General features: G+C 34.6%; 1 protein-coding gene across 11 annotated transcripts in view; it reads right to left on the reverse strand.

Moving 5' to 3' along the window:
* Positions 1-19,075, reverse strand: part of CLASP2 (cytoplasmic linker associated protein 2) — a 145,023-nt gene that overhangs the window by 13,427 nt on the left and 112,521 nt on the right. For 6 of the 11 annotated variants that reach the window (XM_062569484.1, XM_062569483.1, XM_062569482.1 and 3 more), the window contains 10 exons: positions 18,655-18,899; positions 18,010-18,073; positions 12,913-13,076; positions 11,674-11,752; positions 11,482-11,532; positions 6,849-6,992; positions 2,677-2,820; positions 2,121-2,227; positions 1,138-1,291; positions 310-538 (listed from right to left, as the gene is read on the reverse strand). In XM_062569484.1, coding sequence (XP_062425468.1) covers positions 310-538; positions 1,138-1,291; positions 2,121-2,227; positions 2,677-2,820; positions 6,849-6,992; positions 11,482-11,532; positions 11,674-11,752; positions 12,913-13,076; positions 18,010-18,073; positions 18,655-18,899 — 1,381 coding nt within the window. The remainder of the gene's footprint in view (positions 1-309; positions 539-1,137; positions 1,292-2,120; positions 2,228-2,676; positions 2,821-6,848; positions 6,993-11,481; positions 11,533-11,673; positions 11,753-12,912; positions 13,077-18,009; positions 18,074-18,654; positions 18,900-19,075) is intronic. The other 5 variants (XM_062569487.1, XM_062569486.1, XM_062569491.1 and 2 more) reach the window with 2 other exon arrangements.

Below are 19,075 nucleotides of genomic sequence, written 5' to 3' on the forward strand. Positions count from 1 at the left end.
TCATACAGCAATCCGGTAAATAAATTTAGATTGACAATCCTGCTTTAGAATCTGCTATCAGAAGTATACTATATAGCTTAGTAATTAACTCATTTTTCTCCTCATCTCTACAAAAATCAAGCAATCTCAAAATATCATTCAGCACGAGTACTAGCAAACAAATTCGTAATACACTATTTGCAACACTTGCACTGCCTCTTTCAAAGGCTTTTACATATACAGCCGATGATGAATTCAGAGACTGAGCTAAAATACGGAAAAAAAACTTCACCATTTTCCTTATAGCAAGGGATGCAATCTGAAGCTTACCATCAGGAAATTGCTCTGCATCATCATCAAACATGGCTTCTTTCAAAGCAGATTTATTAAATGAACTTATGCTATCTGAATAGTTGTATGGGTTATAATCTCGTGAACGCGGCGAAGAGTGGGGAGGCATTGTGTTTAGTAAAGATGTTTTGTTATCGAGAGCTGTTCGGCCTGTATCACTGACACCACTTCCTGCTCGCAAGTCCACTATTCCAGATGCACTGCAAATCTGCAGGTAAAGAAGTATCATACAAGCATATAAGAACATACTCTAGCTTTCAAGAAAAAGTACATGATCCAAAAAAACCAAAAGATGACAAACTAGAAACAGCTATCAATATTTTATCACAGAAGTTTGATGCCTGATGATTAAATAAAACCATGTTTAAGCATACAAGTATTTGGCAAGCTCAACACATCTGAAAGTCAAAGTTCCACAGACACGGAACTTTAACATAGTGCACGTAGCACCGAAAAACCTGTAGGTTTTGTATGGAATGGACCAAAATTATTTTAGAAAAATATGTAATAAGGTATACACCTCTCAACTGAAAACAGAGCCCCAGCTGATTTGCAAGATAATCTATTTAAACGTTGCTAACATTTTAAATAAACCAATAGCTATTATTACTTGCAATTAGTATCTACATTTCCAAAGTGTGCTTTACTACAGACGTATTTTTCTAAAAGCTCTGAAGTGACTTAGGAGGGAGGTCCCATTTCAGAAGTCATAATACATAAGCCTAGTTAAAATGATGCTTTATATGTAGTAAATCAGTTTTTGCTTTGTTTGCTGATACCAAGATGCATCAAGTTTTCAGTACTCACCGAATCACCATCATCTTTTTTGGAATCTCGTTTCACAGGCTCATTCATATCTTCTTGACTACGGAAACTGAAATTCTGAATGGCTTCAGTGACCCCCCGAAGCGAACTGTAAATATCTTCAGAGTTCATATTTTCTGTGTCATAGTCAAATGCACTGTGGGCCATGGACAGGACATCAGAATTAAGATGAATTTATTTTTTGACCTTCAACATTAACTTGGAACAACAGAGACTCAGGAAACATTAATGAAATTATTTTTCTTGAAACATTGTGAGGAAGACAGCTGGCTCTCCACATACTAAAGGTATGCCATATTAAGTACAGTATATTTTCTACCATTTAAGTGTACTGCCAGTGACACAGAAAGCACTAGGACTGGCTAGTGAATGAAGAGCTGCCTTACGTAACAGTATCTGCCTAAAGAAATAAAGTTGCTTAACAAATATGAAACAACTTGGAAATTGCACACTGTCCCCTCTTTCTAAAGAGTATCAAAGTAGTAAAATCATTTAAGTAGTTATCACATTAAAGTTTATTGCCAAAAAATCAAAATTTATAAAATCCATTTAACTGGCAAAATTGGTAGCACAAGGTTAAGGATCAAAACATTTATGAACTTCCTCCTTCTTAGTCTCCCTAAAATCAAAGTATGGTTTGATGACCTAACTGAGCTACTCTAATATTTGCTATAGACATAAATAGAGCCTCCCTGCAAACATCCTTCCTTTCTCTTGCTATCCCACTTGCACCCCTACGTGTGCAGTGCTTTCCCACCTCAGGTCAGCTCTGGCATTTGTGTGACCCTTTAGGGAGCCTAAACAGTTCAGTGTGCTGTCATTCTGTGGAGGTAGGGGGGTAATTTTTCAGTATCTGGCACCTTTCTATGAATTTCTCTCTATGCTTCTGCAGTTGAGGTGACAATTTTGGATAAAATGTAATGAAGCCCTAGATGCAAAAACGTTACACCACAGACTTATGTTACCTTGGTGACAAAGTGTTCTGTGATGTGTTGGTTGGGGAAGTGAGGGGACTTGACCAACTGGCTGGTGAGCGTGGAGTGGGTCTTGTTAAAGGGCTTCCCATGGATCCCTGGAGGAGGAGAAAACATGCTCTAATAAGACTTCAGCTTCAGTCTATTATTGTAGTTATTCTCCAATGCCCAGAAACATTTAAACAAGTTTTATTCAATTTCCAAGACTGGCTAACCAGTTACCAATAACTTCAATCAGGTGTAACTTTGTAGTGACTGAAGTACAAGATAAACTACTCTGAAATAGCACGTTCAAACTTAATAAGTCACTTGGAAGCAATGCACACTGAAAATATTAACCTTCAGAAGAAAACAGAGATGAGGGCATTCTACAAAGCACAGTACTTGCTATTATTAAGACAGCATTCCACCTAGGATTGAGCCCCTTCTCATCCCCTTTTTCCTTCCTCTCACAAATAACTACTGCAATGGAGTTATGCTGCTAGGGTGTTCGCGGTGGGGACTATGACAGAAACTTTGGAAAGAATAATGTCAAAGGTGCACATACCTGACCACTGTTGCCTGTGTTTCGCAGATGATTGTGGAGAAGCTTTGTGGCTCCATCCTGAAATGTTTTTGGTAAAGCACCTAACAGCATCGTAAACTCAGGTGTATTGAGTTCAAAAAGGGAAATCAGCACTGACTGTGCAGCCTACAGGAAAAGAATACAGACTGAAATTATTAATTTGACTTTCTGAAGTAGTTTTTAAATCAGCAAAAGATTCTACAGAGAGGGGGAATCACAAGAGGTGATAAAAATGTTTTTCAAACTTGAAGAACAAAGATGTTAGCAAATGTGAAAAAAAGGAATTTTTATTTGCTGATAAGCTGAAGTTCAAATACTGCTAACTCCAGGCACATATCAATGAACTTACTTTGTACAATCTTTCTAAAAAACAGGCTTCCACAAAAGTGCTCCTCAAACTCTTTTTCTCCCCTAGAAGCTCTGCTTACTAACTGATGTACTGAAGAAAGCAGTAAAATGATTTTTAGAGGATTTGGGAAGTTGGACAAAGTAATCTAAAAATAGATGAATTCCATAGCTAGAAGAACACACAAAGCAGGAACAAGCCTGCAGCTTCTTCTCCTGATTTTAGCAAGTGGCAAGACAGGTGACAGATAACCAGCCAGACCATTTTGAAAAGAAATGGTTGTCATTTTAGGAAAAAAAAAAAAAAAAAAAAAAAAAACCCCAAAGAACCAATTCACAACCCCCAAAACAAGAAAACAGACACCCAAATTTAGAATGAGATGATTTTGATTTTGAATTGTGATCACAGGAATTAATATAATTTATAACTCATCCTACAGCCAAGCTAGTTAAACTTTTTTTCCAGTTTCCTTTATCTTTAAAAGACAGGCAAACATGAGGAAGAAAATAGCTGACTGTAACATATCCTAAAGATAATAACTGTTAAGTATTAAAGTTTATAGTCTACTGGATTGCACACACCCTCACATGCCAAACTTTAATACTTTATCTTCACCCTAAGGATGTTTTACAGTATTTTTTTTTGGTCTGATTGAAAAATGACACATTACTGCCAGAAGGAACACAGTAAGTTATGCAATGGTGGGCTTCCTGTTGGACTTCAGTTGGTAAAGGAATTTTGATCGAGTTCCTAACGTTCATAAAATTTAACGAATATTCACTGGATACGATATCCATTACAATATTGTTAAATCCACTGGATTTAATGATAACCCACCATTAGCATTGCTGTCAACACAGCAAAAAACCTACCACATAACGAAAGGCTAGAGATTAAGTTGTCTGAAAATGTTCAATAATTTCTTTTTAGTATGAAACTCTGACTCTTAAAATTAACCAACTGTGCAATTTCCATAAAAGCAGCTCACCATCAAGGTCCACCATGCACTGGAGAAAACTAGTGCCTAATGCTACAGAGAATGATAGGCAGCTTGTTTAAGGATCAAAATACTTCAAGCAAGTAGTTTAGAAAATTCTTTTAGACATTTATTTCCCTCCTTTTGCTTCCAGAGCAATGAACTGTAGCCTTTTTTAATTAACAGTTAAAAGCCAAGGTATGAGCATACATACCAGCACACATTTTAATACTAAGTTTAATAAATAAAATACTAACACGTTAGATTGCTACAAATCATCTCTGCACACTGGCGATTGGCTCTTCTCTCAAAGGCTTATACCCTCCTCTCTCTCATAGTCTTTTCTGTTCAAGCGAATACCCTGAATGCCCTCTATGTCCCTGCCTTCAAAGTTTCCCTCTTTCTTGCTTTTTATTATGGTCAATCTTTAAAAGAAATCAATCAAAAGCAAAACCCACAACTGAATGAAGGCTTGGAAGTCACCACTTTCCTTTTTCTTTTTTATTGTGTCTCCATTCTGTAACACCTTGCCTGTTTAAGCTGCTTACAAAATAACAAAATAGAGTCGAGGGTCATATCAGGAAAGAGAATAATACCATCAGGTCTGCCCATAAGGAGGCTCCACCTATGGTATTAAAACTGAAGTTGACCCACACAGACCTAAGCAACTGCCTTTTTTTTTTTTTTTTTTTTTTTTTTTTTTTTTTTTAAGTATGTTAGAAAGAAAATAACATCTTAAAATATTCAGCATTATTTAGCTTCAAAATAAGCTCTCTCTCTGGAAATTCAAATTCAGTTCCTAAGTATCAGCTCTTCTGCAGCTAGCCACACTAGTTTGGTTTATGTTTGGTCACAGAGGGTTCCATCTTCAGAGGTCAACAGTAAGGGTTAGAATTACTGGTTTGGGATTTTGTTCTAAGAAGAAATCTGAAGTCCTGAAACACAGAATTTTACCCTCCAGAAAGAAGTCTCATGTCACTGAACTAAACTAAGAATGCCCTATTTAAGGCCAATTAGGGAAAAAAGACTTTTCCTAATATTTAGTATTGGAAATGTCCTTACTGAAAAAACATGCATCGTTTATACACAAATACAGCTGGCAAAAAATCTAAATTTAAAGAAGTTACACTAAAATGCTCTAAGTTTATTCAAATATAAAAGCTTGCTGAAAACATTTGTGATAGCATCTTCCAACCTCTTAGAGAACAAATAATTTTGTATCAGAATAACTCTATTGACTATTCATTGGTGAAACTTTATTTTCAAGAGTTAAAGGCTTTTCGTAGTTAGCTAATTTTTGATAGTTAGTTACTGCTCTGTTATGCAAAGAAAAAAATAAAACAAGAAAACTTCATATACGTAAGGTGTTCCAGATGATAAAACTCACTGGCAATTCTTTCCATGATTCAGTTACTTATTGACACAAAAATGCTTATTAGAGATATGAACCATCAGATAACACAGTTTGCCACGTGTCTTGCTAGTAAAACTTTTCTGATTTATAAGATAGTGCTGCTTCAATTCCCTTACTGTTTTATGGTTTTATATATGTCACTATAACATGGTAACTAGGCAAAACAAGTCTGTAATCACATTACTGCTTTTGTACACACGTAAGTCTTATCAGAAATGAAAATTTAAAAACCTCTAACAAACTATAGCAAATTATTAAATTCAAGATATGAAGAAGTGGTGAAAGTGATTTTTGTTGTTCTTTTCGTATCACATTTTGTGAGGTAACTCAAACTACAATTTGTATCAATTCTCTCCAACAAAAGGTCCTTCCTAAAAAAAGGAATTTTTGGGAGTCTTTTCATAAATAATGAAGCTGCCAAAATTCAAGCTGAACTGAATCTTGCAAAAGAAATCAAAACAAGCAATGGTTCCGACTCTTCTGCTGCAGAAATAGATCTGAAAAACGTATGAAAACGTTGGTTCTCTTTCATAGATGCTTCTACTTTGTGAGTCATAAACTAAATACTTCTGATGTTTAAAAGTGTGAACATGCCAATGGAAGCTCATTCCAGAAGAGAGCAACAAAAAAATCACCATTTCATCAAACTGAAAATAAAACTGGAAGACCTTTGTTATCTGTATGTGAAAGGACTATTTATAATCTTTTTCTGAAGGATGCATTAGCGCATTTCTCATGGTTCTTCTGTATCCCTAGCATATATGAATACCTCACAAACACTGATTTTTATTTCTCGAGAAGCCTGTATGAAAAGGAGTTTTTGCAGTGGAACTACAGCATTACAAGAACAATTCTTTGATACCATCCTATTAAAATATCAAGTTTCTTTTTGTGAGAAAGTCAACAGCTATCCAATGCTTTTGTTAAACACAAACAACAACAAAAAAATCCAACTGAGACTGAACTGTAAATTTGCTACCATACTCACTATTCAGGTTACGAATGTGCAATTACCATTATAGAGACTGTTCAGTAAGTAATACTGAATCTGTATAGAAAATGCCAGCTGAAAACATTTTAATACCACATACACCAATAATATATAAATGTATTATGAAAATACAACCTTGATGGAGATTTTCAAGATGTGTTAATTATAATGTTTTAGTTAGTGTTTGAAAACATGTAAGTATTTTTTGGCAAAGTTTAACTTCTTCAATTTTGATACTTCAAAACAATATATTATCTATGTTTGCAGAGAAGAATAAAAAAGCATGTTTTGCTTACGAAAGTATAAGGTTTTTAAAGAAAAAGTTGTTTTTTCCCCATTTTTAACCAAGAAATATCAATAGCTCATTTAATTTGAAAAAAAATACCTGGAATTTGCTTCTATTGTAAACACACATTAACAAACCTACCTTCCTAACATCTGAGCTTTTAGGTTCTGTGGTCCAGGTGATGATCCGAGACACTGCTAACCTAGTTTCACTTGAATTTACAAAATCTCCTGGATCCATCTGTTGTGCAAGAGTCTCTATGTATTTAAGGATCGCAACTTTGACCTGCAAAGAGAGAGTCAGATGGACAATGAAAATGTTGCAAGAAGAATCATACTCACAAAACAGGATGCCCTTTCCCTAGAATAAAGAAGTTTCTTTTTTAAAAAAGAAACTAAATCAACAATTTATAATGCTTCTAGTAAGTTTTTTAGGAAATATAAAAGCTGACTCTCTAGAAAAAAGTTCTTATCAGCACTGGTATAAAAATTAAACAGTAAATCACTTCACAGATGAACATAATATTTTTAAGAAAAGAGGAGATTTTCCTACAAATTCATTAATGAACATCCAGATTTCACCGGTAGTAATTAAAGATACACAAATCATGGCATGTCCAGAAGTTCATATTTAACAATCAAGTAGAAAATAAAAGTACTCATAATATTTCAAAATATTGAGAATTTTTAAGAACTGTTCAGAATCGAGATTATTTTTCCAAGTAGTAAAATGGAAAATGAACATCATCAGATGAATAAACAATTCTTATTAGAATACTACACAGTCAGCACTCAGCACCCTTTAATGACAAAAATCAGAGTTCAGCATTAAGCATCTTTGGGAATAAGCCAAATAAATATGAAAAATGTTTGAAACAGAATTTCTACAGAAGACTTCGTAAAAGGGATCATATGCATACTTTTCCTTTGCAGCTATTTAGAAGATAAGAGTCATGCATTTATCAGGAGGGTGAAAAAGATGCTCTACTTCCTCATCCATCTGAGCATCCTTTTCATATTCTGTAAGTCTGCACTACTCCTTATGCAAAACTACCATTTTATATATCCCACACTACAGCATATCTCTAGGTTCCCCAAAATTGCATCACTGCACAGCACAAGGAGAAGGGTTGCTATACCCATGTCTCCCTTGAACATTCCCCTCCTCAATTCCTCATACCCTAGAGATAATTGTCATGTAAGTAATCAAAAAAAAAAAAAAAAAAAAAAGAAAAAGAAAAAAAAAGAAAGTAAATGCTTATTAAGGTAACCCGTTTAATTTTCAGCTCTTTGTTTCCATTACTAATAATACTGAATGAGAAATATCTATCAGGCATAGACCTACGTCCAGTACAACTATGAAAATTCTGGATACATTTGATCGTTCATGGCTTGCACTATAACCATTCTCAAAACTATTTAGATATTTCCCTTCATCATCAAAACCTTTAAGCTATTAAAAATTCAGCAAGATACACTAAGTGACACACACACGCACACATTAGTGGCAGCTGACACACGTAGGTTAGTACTTCATTTTCACAATGTCCATTAAAGCTCAACTTTTCCAAAGTTATACAACAACCAACTGCTAGAGATTGGTCTTATACAAACCAATATTGACATATGCAGTACAAAAATGCAGCTGAAAGTCTATTTGCTAGGTTCTTCATAGAATGAAAGGAAAAACCCACCAAAAAAAACCCTAGGACAACATAGTTTTCCAAATACAAAGTAATAAAGTAACACTTCTTGGTAACCAACCAAAAGTGCACGTTGTTCCTTCCTTCTGCATGGGAAACGAGCCATCACATTACGATGCACTGCTACATATTACTGGTAACGCTTTAAATGCACTTATTGAGACACCTTGGAAAATACTACTACTAGCAATTGCAACACTTGGAACATCCAGAGGCATATTTCATAATCAAAAATTATAAGCTATCTGAGAAAGCAGTACTCTTCAGTTTTAAAGTACTCCCAAACAGTAAATTCACACAGGTTTCTAGAAATATGGTAGCTCTCAGGAGAGAGAACACTGAATGGCAAATAAACAGAGAAGTCTCTCAATTAAAGTTTGGGGGTATCTGCCTCATTTGAAAAGCCAAGTACGGCAGTTACTTTTGTATTTCTGAATTCCTTCCTTGGCGAGAAGGAATTCTGGAAGGGGCAGCTCTCTATGATCAAATATAATGAGATAGTCCTATTATTGATTAAAAATATCCTGAAGTAAACTCCATGATAGCAGCAAATCTACTACAACATTTTTCTGACACTATTTCAAACAAGTAGCTGAGATGTAGAAATAAAAGGTCTAACATAATACTTTCTTAAATATCCTATTTTATATCAGAGAGATGAGATAAACAAAATTCTTTTGAAAGCAGCTTACTTTGTTCTTACTTTTTATTTTATTTTTTAAACATATTTTAATACAAAATCTTCTCATCAAAACAGTTAATGTTCTCCAGTAAAAAAAAAAAGAAAAAAAAGAAAGAAAAAAGAAAAGAAAAAAAAATCAGTAGATCAGCATTTACAAAGGAAACAAGGGTTCAGAAATGTCTAATGAGCTTTAGTCACAATGCTTAAATTAGTTCCTCACTCTGTTTGAGCCACCTGGTATTCAACCTGAGAAAAATGGAAGTGATGCTCTGAAGTATTTTTCAGGTCTATACCCACCGAAAAGCATATGTTCTATCTGCGAAGATCGGCTTATGGTTATAGGCAGTCTAGAACATTTCAATCTTATTTCCATACATAAATCTGACCAAAACAGGTAAGTCCATCTAACACTTCTAAATTACATTTCAGTAGTTAACCAAACATAGATGTAAAAATAACACAAAAAGGTAAGGGAGTGCAAAATGCACTGAGAGGTATCCTGCATGGATTAGGTCAGCAGAAGTATACTTTCTCAATATTTAGTCCTCTTACCGGCTAGTTGTACAAATCCACCTCTAAGAGCTTGACTTTTGTTCTTCAAGGCTTATAGTTACGTGTTTAAAAATAACAGCTAGAACTAAAATTTACTCCGAAGGGTCATGATTACGCATCATTATCACATGAAAACCAATGGGAAAAGTCATTTGTAGTAGAAGGGAATTCTTCTGTGGAGTACATATCTGGATCAAATATCATTTCTTATATCTGACCATCTCTAAGGGTACTGAAAATCCTTTCTTCTGTCACAGAGGAAATACTGTTTCCTAGCACACCTATCCAAAAAGCAAAAAAATTTTTTATTGAGAGTAGGAAAAAAAGCTGAAGGCTTCATGAAATGGAGCAGTGCCTTTGTTGTGATTCTCCATTTAATCTGTTAGGATTTAGGACAAAATATTTGAGGATGTGGATACAAAATAGATACTTCTGCAATCTTCTTTCAGTAACTTTAGTGTCTGGATCCACAAGTTGTAGATACTCGGCAAAGACATAAATACAGGGTGGACAGCAGTTTTCTGAAAAGAAGTTACCTTGAATAGCTACTTATTTTACTGTTCCAAAATTTAATTTGAAATGTTCTTGATTTTATTTCAAACTAACAGCTGTTCTTCTGAGGAGGTGGTTTTACAAACAATATTAATTTCAGAATTCTTTCTCAAACACTGGAGATAATTTCCAGAGTATCTTCCCATCAGATGTTTCAGATTTCTTAATTCCTTCTATGTAACAAATCAAATATTTTTGACCTTAGCCCCAACTCGGCCTAACAGGAGTCCACTTCTCCTTTTAAACTGACAGTCTCAACTTTAAAACAAGACCAATTGATGTTTAGCAACAATAGCATTATATGGAAAAAAAGAACTTCTCAATCAAATTCACCTAAGGAGGAACACCAAACAAAACAAAACTAAGCCAAATTTGTTCCAAGTATTTATTTAAACAATAAACTGATTTTCACTACCTCATTTGCTGTCTTCAATAAATGACAGCAGTCCCTTTTTAACACAGCTCTACGAAGCAACAGTGGTCAACGTATCAACTGTCCTCAAAAGCTTAAAAATACAAGTTTTACTGTATTGTAGACAAAAAAAGGCACATTCATGTGACTTTAGGTTCAACATTATCTGACAAAAGTCATATTTGTGTGTAGTATCAAACTGTAAAAATATTTCGTGCAGGATAGAGCAGAAAATGACAGTTATCATATGCTTGTTATTTCCCCATTTATCTTACTAGCAAATCTTCTTAGGATTTGCTGCATTTATACTAAAATCAACTCTTTTTGGAACTGTAAAGGTACTACAGAATTCAGTTTTATTTTTCCGTTGTGGTGGCATGTATACGGCCTAGTGATTTTTATCATGGAAAATTGTGTGTATGTATGCAGCCACACACAGTTTTCAGCAAAGTAGATGCATCATAAGGGAAGCTCATCTTGAATAAGAACTGAGATTCAAAGTAATATTAGTTTTATTTAAATGAATTCAAAACCTACTGAACACAGGAAAAATTATCCACAAACTAGGAATACAGGATTGGGAAATCACAAACATAAAATTAGAGAAGACTTGATAGAGTGAGTTTGCATAACCAGCTTGATGTTAGGCGGCCATATTTTTGTTGCTCATTTTTACTGTACTGTGGTTTTATTAGATTGCTTTTGCAGCAAACATTCTCATAATAGTGTAACATTTAAAACTGAACATTTGCATGCTTCAGGTTTCTTGCAGAGGTTAGTAACAGCATACGAATGCATTCAAATAAAAATTATTGGAAACACTGTAAAAGTTTGACATAGGGTTAAGAATAAAGACAATAATTCAGACAAAAACCTTTGAGCTCCAAAAAGAGCGAAGCTGGTCCTGTAGTGCTGGCTTGACTGTCTGAAAGTTTACAAAAACAAAATCCACTAATTGAAAACCTTTTTAGAAACAATACAAAAACAATCCAAATTTAAATATTAAAATCAGAAAGCATCTATCAAATAAAGATTTTGTTTGCAATGTGATCCTGAAAATTCTTACCTTCAAGCTGGGTGTTTGGGTCTGATCAACAGTAAATCTCATTAAAATACTGAACTGAAGATCATTTGGAAAAGATTCCCTGTTAAATAAAGAAATCAAGCAAATCATGTTAGTTACTTCAGATTTACTTTTGATACCTGTTTGGAGACATTAAATAAGCTGGTCTTCCCCTCTCTCCCACTCCAAGTACACAAAAACATTGCCAGTTCTAAAAGAAAAAACATATCTAACTATTTTGTTGATATTACATATTATTTTCAGAGATATTGAGCTAGTGTATAAAGGACAAAATTTTAAAACATTTATGGTTGCAGCCAATTATAACTATAATATATTACTCAAGAAATAACAAATGATATAACAATGATATGGTAGTACTCTGATTCTAAATGTATACAATTCCAACAATCTGAAAATTATGATGCACTAGTACTGCTAAAGTATATACAACACTATGCTTCTCTGGGCTATCTTGTTACACTGCTACTTTGTTACACTGCTTATCTGCTTTTACTTTCCCTCATTTCACACCAAAAATATTACTGTCAAGGCCTTTGCTGTAGCAGACAGAAAAAAGAAGTGCAAATGACTACACTCCCTCCCTCCCTTCAAAGCCAATCATACCCTTCCCCATATTTCACAGCACATCTGCCACATGAATAGGTTCAGCAGAGATCTGGAGTAGGCAAGTTGTCCTGTATGTCAGAGAATGGAGGACAAGAAGTAGGTCCCGGAGCCCCTCAAATTCTACTTAAAGAATTGGCTTTCATTTGGGAATAAAGTTGGCCAGGGATGAGGCCCAGCTCCTCGATGCAGATCATTTTGGCAATCAGGAGATTAGTGAAGCGGGGAAGGTGGAGAGAAGAGAGAAAGCAAATATCCTATTGCCACTTTATTCCTTAAAGCTGAATCAATTTCTTCTTTAAGCGATGATTACGGCTACAGTACTCTGATATCAAAATCAAAAAAAAAATTCAAATACAAGCAGTGCATCACTAAACACAAGGCAAGACATTAAGCGTACAAGGCTTGGGTACACATTTTAAAATGAGAAAACAAGTATCGTATGATTTTTACGGTATTCAAAGAGTTTGAACCTTTAAGTCAGTCATTTAGGAACTCAATAAGCAGCAAGGTTTGCTCAGGCTTTGCTACCTGCTGTAAGCTCTTTATTGTTCCAACAATCTCACAACACACTAAAAACATATTTGGAAATACTTTTTTTTCTAAACTCATTACCTTGTGACATCTAGTGCCTTCTGAACTTTTGCCTGTACAGACCCCAGCAAATCAGCACCCATTTTTTTCAATAGCTGTGTCAGCAATACAAACAGCCAGTCCTGCAGATCTTCCTTATGGACCTGGATGAAGTCCACTAGTGTCTCCAAAAACATGCTGAACACCTAAAAGGCAGAAGAAGATGGAAAGAGGGTAGGATGGGGCAAAAGAGGAAACGACATCGACGTGTGCTTTGTTACAAACAAAGAAAGCAGCAAGGGAATCAGAGGCAGAGAAAGACAGTTTTTGCAGCCAAGCAGGGGCGGGCGGGAAATTAAAAAAAAAAAAAAAAAAAAGCAATCTGTCCTGCTTTTTCATTGGACTCTGATGCAAGAGTATATTGGAAACGTTAGCTGATTTCTGTAGAAGTTTGACAATTAGGTATTCCATGCAGTATCATCAAGAAAAGAAATGCTTACTGTGATGGCTGGCGCAATCTCAAATTTTTTCAGTAAAACTTCTGATCTTTTCAAGCTTTATCATTAAGTCATTTTACATATCCCACAGACTACAAAAGTCCTTCCTCTCTTCAAAACCGAAAAAGTTACTGCAATGCTTTAGCAAAATATTCATTGTAAATATATGATTAAATACTGTAAGATCATGGAAGCATGGTCAGTTCCTTTCCGTAAAACCTTTGTGAAACAAGACTCTCCTGCTATTGTAGGTATGCAAACAGAAAAAAAGAGACCAAGGTATTTACAGAAACCTCAGCTCTAAGACTAGGAAGAAAGGCTTTTTGGAGGGAAGGGTAAAGAAGAGCATAATAAATGGGTAACATTGACCAGTAAGTAAATATTTTTTTTAGTTCTCTTATGAATTTTACAATTTTAAAGACTTATGGTGAAAGCACAAAGCATATGCTCTGCACCAGCATGGCCCACAGCATTCCTATTTCTCAGGCAAGGGATACAGGGCTGAAAATGTTGCCTTAATGTTATATTTCCTCCAGCAAATAGCTGGGCACAGAAGCAGATCTGCTGTTATGATTTTATGAGGGCTGGGGGCATATCGCCTCCTGAGTATTTATGACATGGGTATAAAGTTGGAAATAGCTGCTGCTAGGGAAGGTCTGGAGCCACGCATCCTCCTGCAGTTGGCCTGGTTTGTCATAAGGGCAAGTTCTGCTGTTGTCTCCTGGAGTGGACAATCCCAAACCATGATCATACCTCGTATGGCTGCAGAGACCTGACCGCAAAAGTGGGGTTTATTTCACAACACTGATCTACTAGGAAGGCATACTGCTACATGCCTTCATGGCTGAGCAAATTAGACCTTTGTAACTTCTCATGTTGATAGTCAAGCCAAGGTAAGAAATTCACATCTCAAAGTGGAAATTCCATACAGTTAGCTTAAAAAGAAGTGCTTCGTAGATTTACATCAGAATCAAAAAGTAAATTCAGATTCCTTTAGTATCACAGACAATCTTTTCACAGAAACTTTGAACACTGAAAAGCTGCTTTAGAAACAGAAGAAAACAAATGCTATTCAATATAAAGCCCATCAAGATGAACTTCTTTAAATGATCTCCCTTTTGGGACAAAATACACTGATGATAACAGATTTCTTTAAAAAATCTATTTTTCTCTACCTCCACAGCTGTCTTTCTAGACTTTTTTGTAGCCTGAGGTAGAAGCTTCTTCACACTGCTGGGAGGGTGATATGTTCATGCTTAGGCTGCAAATGGCTTCTATATTTGGCTAAACTGAAACAGCATACACCACTTTGTCGATGCACAAGTAGTGAGCACAATTATAGGACCTAAGCAAAACCAAACCAAAGTAAACAGCACTTTCTGTACTCCAATATGATTACCTTTGGGATTTGTAGGTCTAAAACATGGGGAAAAACACACTGAATTCAGGGAAAAAAAAAAAAGGCTGAAATTATACTAGAAGTCTTACAAGTACATTCAAGTCTTCTCAAATGGCTAAGAAATTAAACTATTTAGGTCAGCAAGTTTAAAAACACTGCCTGTTTCTTAAAGTCTGCAGATGTTTTGATAAACAAAACTTTTTCCTTTAACATTTGCAAGCTGAATGAACTGGTTACATTATTTTTGATGGAATCACGTAGAGACCTTACGATGCTTTAAGCATATAAACTACTATAAAATCATTATGAAGTGAATTATGAATCACTATGGCAGAAGAGCTTCAAAGATCCCATGACAATTTAAGCTGTTAAAAATAATGCAAATCTTTAAACTGATCAAAACCACATTCATAACTGATTATTGAATGTGTTTGCACACTTTATTTGATCTTAGCTCCCTCACAATGAGGGCCTGGAAAAAACCTCAAATGAATGGGCTTTGTTCCTTCTTTCTTTCTTTTCTTTTTCTTTTTCTTTTTTTTTTTTAATCACACCTTTGTGCCTTTGCCAAAGCATAAAGAATCTAAGCAAGCTGTAAGAGCAAAGTAAAGGATGAACCTAGAATGGAAAATGGAACTCAACCACCTTTAGTTTGAACAATGTGTGTGGCTACTATAGTTTTTGAGGTTTCCATTTTTATGATGTAACTTAAAATTCTGAAATTAAACTTCCAAACTTGAAGTTTATAATAATTTGATAGTGGAAAAACACAGATATGAAAATAATTTATCTCTCTTTGAAGTGAATTATTTCAGATGTGCCAACCACCACAATATAAAGCAGGAATGCATAACCAAACAACGTCAGTTTAATTAGTAGATAAAGCACATCTCAAAACTTTACCACACAGTTTACATAATTGTATATAGCATTTTAAGATTGCAAAAGGCTTGACACTGCATGAACTCTTGGGGGAAGAAAAATAGAGAAAAAGGGTTAATTGCACATTCATGCAAGTAAGGTTAGGCTTCCAACAAATATTGAACCAACTTACTCTCTAAAGAGAGTTCCAACACAGGGGACAGCATGCAAAAAACCAAAAACAAACAAACAAACAAAAAACAAAACAAAAAAGAGGGAAAAAGATAAAAACACACAAATTAGTGGCCATCAATACAAAGTTCCTGTATGGAAGACAAAATAAAAAACAAAACAAAAAAGGTATTTAAAAGTTTTTATATCAAATTTAGTAAATTTATTGGGATATCCAGACTATTTTAGAAGTACTTAGTATTTCCTTTAAATCATTTTCCCATGCTTCCCTCCAAATGATATTACTCTGTCTTTCCTATCAATTCCCTGCATCTAGTTATATGTTAACATAAAACCTTTAAAACACAAAAGTGATGACAATAATTCCTACAGAAACTCAAGGAAAAAAAATAAGATGAGATTTGTGCAGTCATATACAAATGTTTGTGTGTGTAATACTTAAAGTTTGAACTATTCTCCTGCTAATATACTGATGAAATATTAATGATTTTGCAATATCAAAAAGCAGGCAAGCTCTCAATGACCGGAACTGTTGCTAACAGTATTGTTCATACATAACAGAGGCCAAATTTTAGAATTCAAAGCAACATTACTTTTATGTCAGAAGACCCCATAATCACAAAGAAAAATCATCACATAGAATGTGGTAATTCAATGTAACATTTATAAATGCATAATGAAAAGTTAAAATGCTCTTGTGACACACCTAAATTTTGGCATGTTTTCACTGTGTGCCGCCACCCCCCCCACATACAAAATACAAAAATCTCCAGGGTAGTACGGATATATGCATGGGTGTAGTATTAATTAACACAAGAATAAACAAAATAAAGCAAAGCTGCTATTACTGATTTCATCATTACTTGATTTGGAACTGATATTTCAATATTTAATTTTCTTTTCTCTGCTGTGACTTAAATGTTCCATCTTTCTATGGCTTGTTTTAATTTCTTTGTTTCCCTTTGTTGTTGTTTTTTTATTTTTTTGCAGTCTGAACAACTTTAAGACCATTTTCCTGTGTGCAATACAAATCTCTTCCAAAACATATGGTGTCACAGATAGCTACGTCACTTTTTCTAGCAGAAAAAATGATGGTAGAAGAACACTAAATCAACTCATCAAGAAATAGTATCACATTGACTTCAGTTTTCAATCTGAGCAATACGGAAGACTAAAAATGTTTAATGCGTTATATAACCAAAGACATTTTTGAGAATTCTGTTCAGAAAAGCCAATGGTTGTGAAATGATGGCTTTACTTTGAATTGCTATGGGTTATCTCTTTATCAATTTTGAAATGTGGACAGAAAGAAGGCATGTTATTCTTGACATAAAACAAGTTTGACATTTCTTCCAGATATGCCTGTAATTTGAACTAAATATGAAGTTACATGTTACATGTTTTCTACATAATACTATAACAACTTTGTTCAGCTCTGTATTTACCTGCAGTCCTTTTGCTAGTGGAAATTACTGCATTTGAAGTTGCAGTAGTGACCTACCTTCCACACAAAAGTCTTAAAAATACAGTCAAGAGATGGTAACTCAGCTAAAACAACATTTAAAATGGCCTTAGAAAAATACTTCGTGCTTACCATGGTAAAAGAAATAAAAGAGCAAGTTTTCTTTTATTATGGGCAGTGACATACTGTCCATCTTACTAACTGAAGATTAACAATGGTGTAAAAACTATTCAACAGTCTCAACTGCTAGTCTTATCTACAAAACTGAAGGAAGATGGTATCAGTATGCAATACCAAATACATACCCTGGAAAGTAAATACATTCATGCTTGGTATAGTTCCTCAGATTCATCATGTATAATTTATTCACAACACTATCTTTAAGATTTAAACTATTGCACAAGTGCTTTTTGTTTCCAATCAAGTGAAAACCATTGGTCATGTTGACAAGAGCTTTATGAATATCATGGCTTTTTAAATAAAATCTAAGAATTTTGAACACTGACATTGTGGCACTCCTTTATTACACTTCAGTTAAAATCATCCTTCCCTTCATTTCAGTGAACTTGCAAAGAGTAAGGTGGAAAATTACATTGTTCAAAATCTCAAATCATTAGCTGTTTACAGAATGAACAGTTTGTGGAACATTTACACATGCAAATAGTACTGACATTTTGTTATTAGCGTATGTTTTTAAATGTTTACTACAAGTAAGAACCTAAACATACCTTACTGTGAGGATCAGCAAACATCCTTGTGAAGATTTCACATAGCCTTTTCAATTCAACACGACTGTCAAAGTGATAACAATACATTGGTCAATTATTCTCCTAACACTATCAGTACACTAACGCATAGCAATTAGTGACACCAGCTTTAAGTACTGAATCAAAATAATCTAGTAAACAAATTACTTGGAAAAAAAGCACTTTGTCTAATACAATTATAAAAGAATAAAAATGTAATGGAATTTAAAATATGACATTTAAGCTATATACATGTCTTTAAACTAATTCATATATTAAACCAAAGCATGTGGTGCTTCCTTTTAAATTCCCATAATGAAAAAGACCTTCTTAGAAGTTAGTTTCCCATATAAGCAACCACTTTACCCATACAAATTGCAATTTTTTTCTTAAAGATGAGCTGATTTTAAAGTCCAATTGTTAAACTGAGCTTTTTAAACAGATCTTACAAACTAGAGGCCAGAATGGAAATCTAGTTTCCTCTGTCCTTCCCCATGCTTATACTCCCAGACACACACCGCGCTTTCCCTCTCCCTATTCTTCCACATTCTTCAGAACCTTAGCCTCCTTTCCTACCTTCCTTCAGTCTTGAAGTAAAAATGTTTTTCTATTAATACAGATTCTTACCTTAAAGTTCTCTGGTTTTTTAATAAATTTTGCAGACCTAGAAGACCTTCTTTTCTCTCAGACCAGTTGGAGCTTGCACAGCGATTTAGGACCTCTGCCACATCTTCTGTCTGTCTCATGTATGTTGGTATGCTTCCATTCCTAGAGCTGTAGGACCTTTCTGAACAGGCACTTGACGCATCACTATTGGCATCATCATCTGAATACATCCCATAGGACTCATACCTTCTTCGCACAGGCTTCTTCTATTGTACAGAGACACCCAACATTAGTAATGATTTTCAAGGTATCACCACACATAACAGTATCAGTAGAAAGAACAAAATTTCCAATGATCAGTGTGATCCCTACTCCCTCCAATGACAAATGGTTCCAACTGTTCAGCAGGTCAAACCAAGTTAATACAAATATTTTAAAGCCT

Source organism: Rhea pennata, chromosome 2, assembly GCF_028389875.1.
Source record: "Rhea pennata isolate bPtePen1 chromosome 2, bPtePen1.pri, whole genome shotgun sequence".
Taxonomy (NCBI): Eukaryota; Metazoa; Chordata; class Aves; order Rheiformes; family Rheidae; genus Rhea; species Rhea pennata.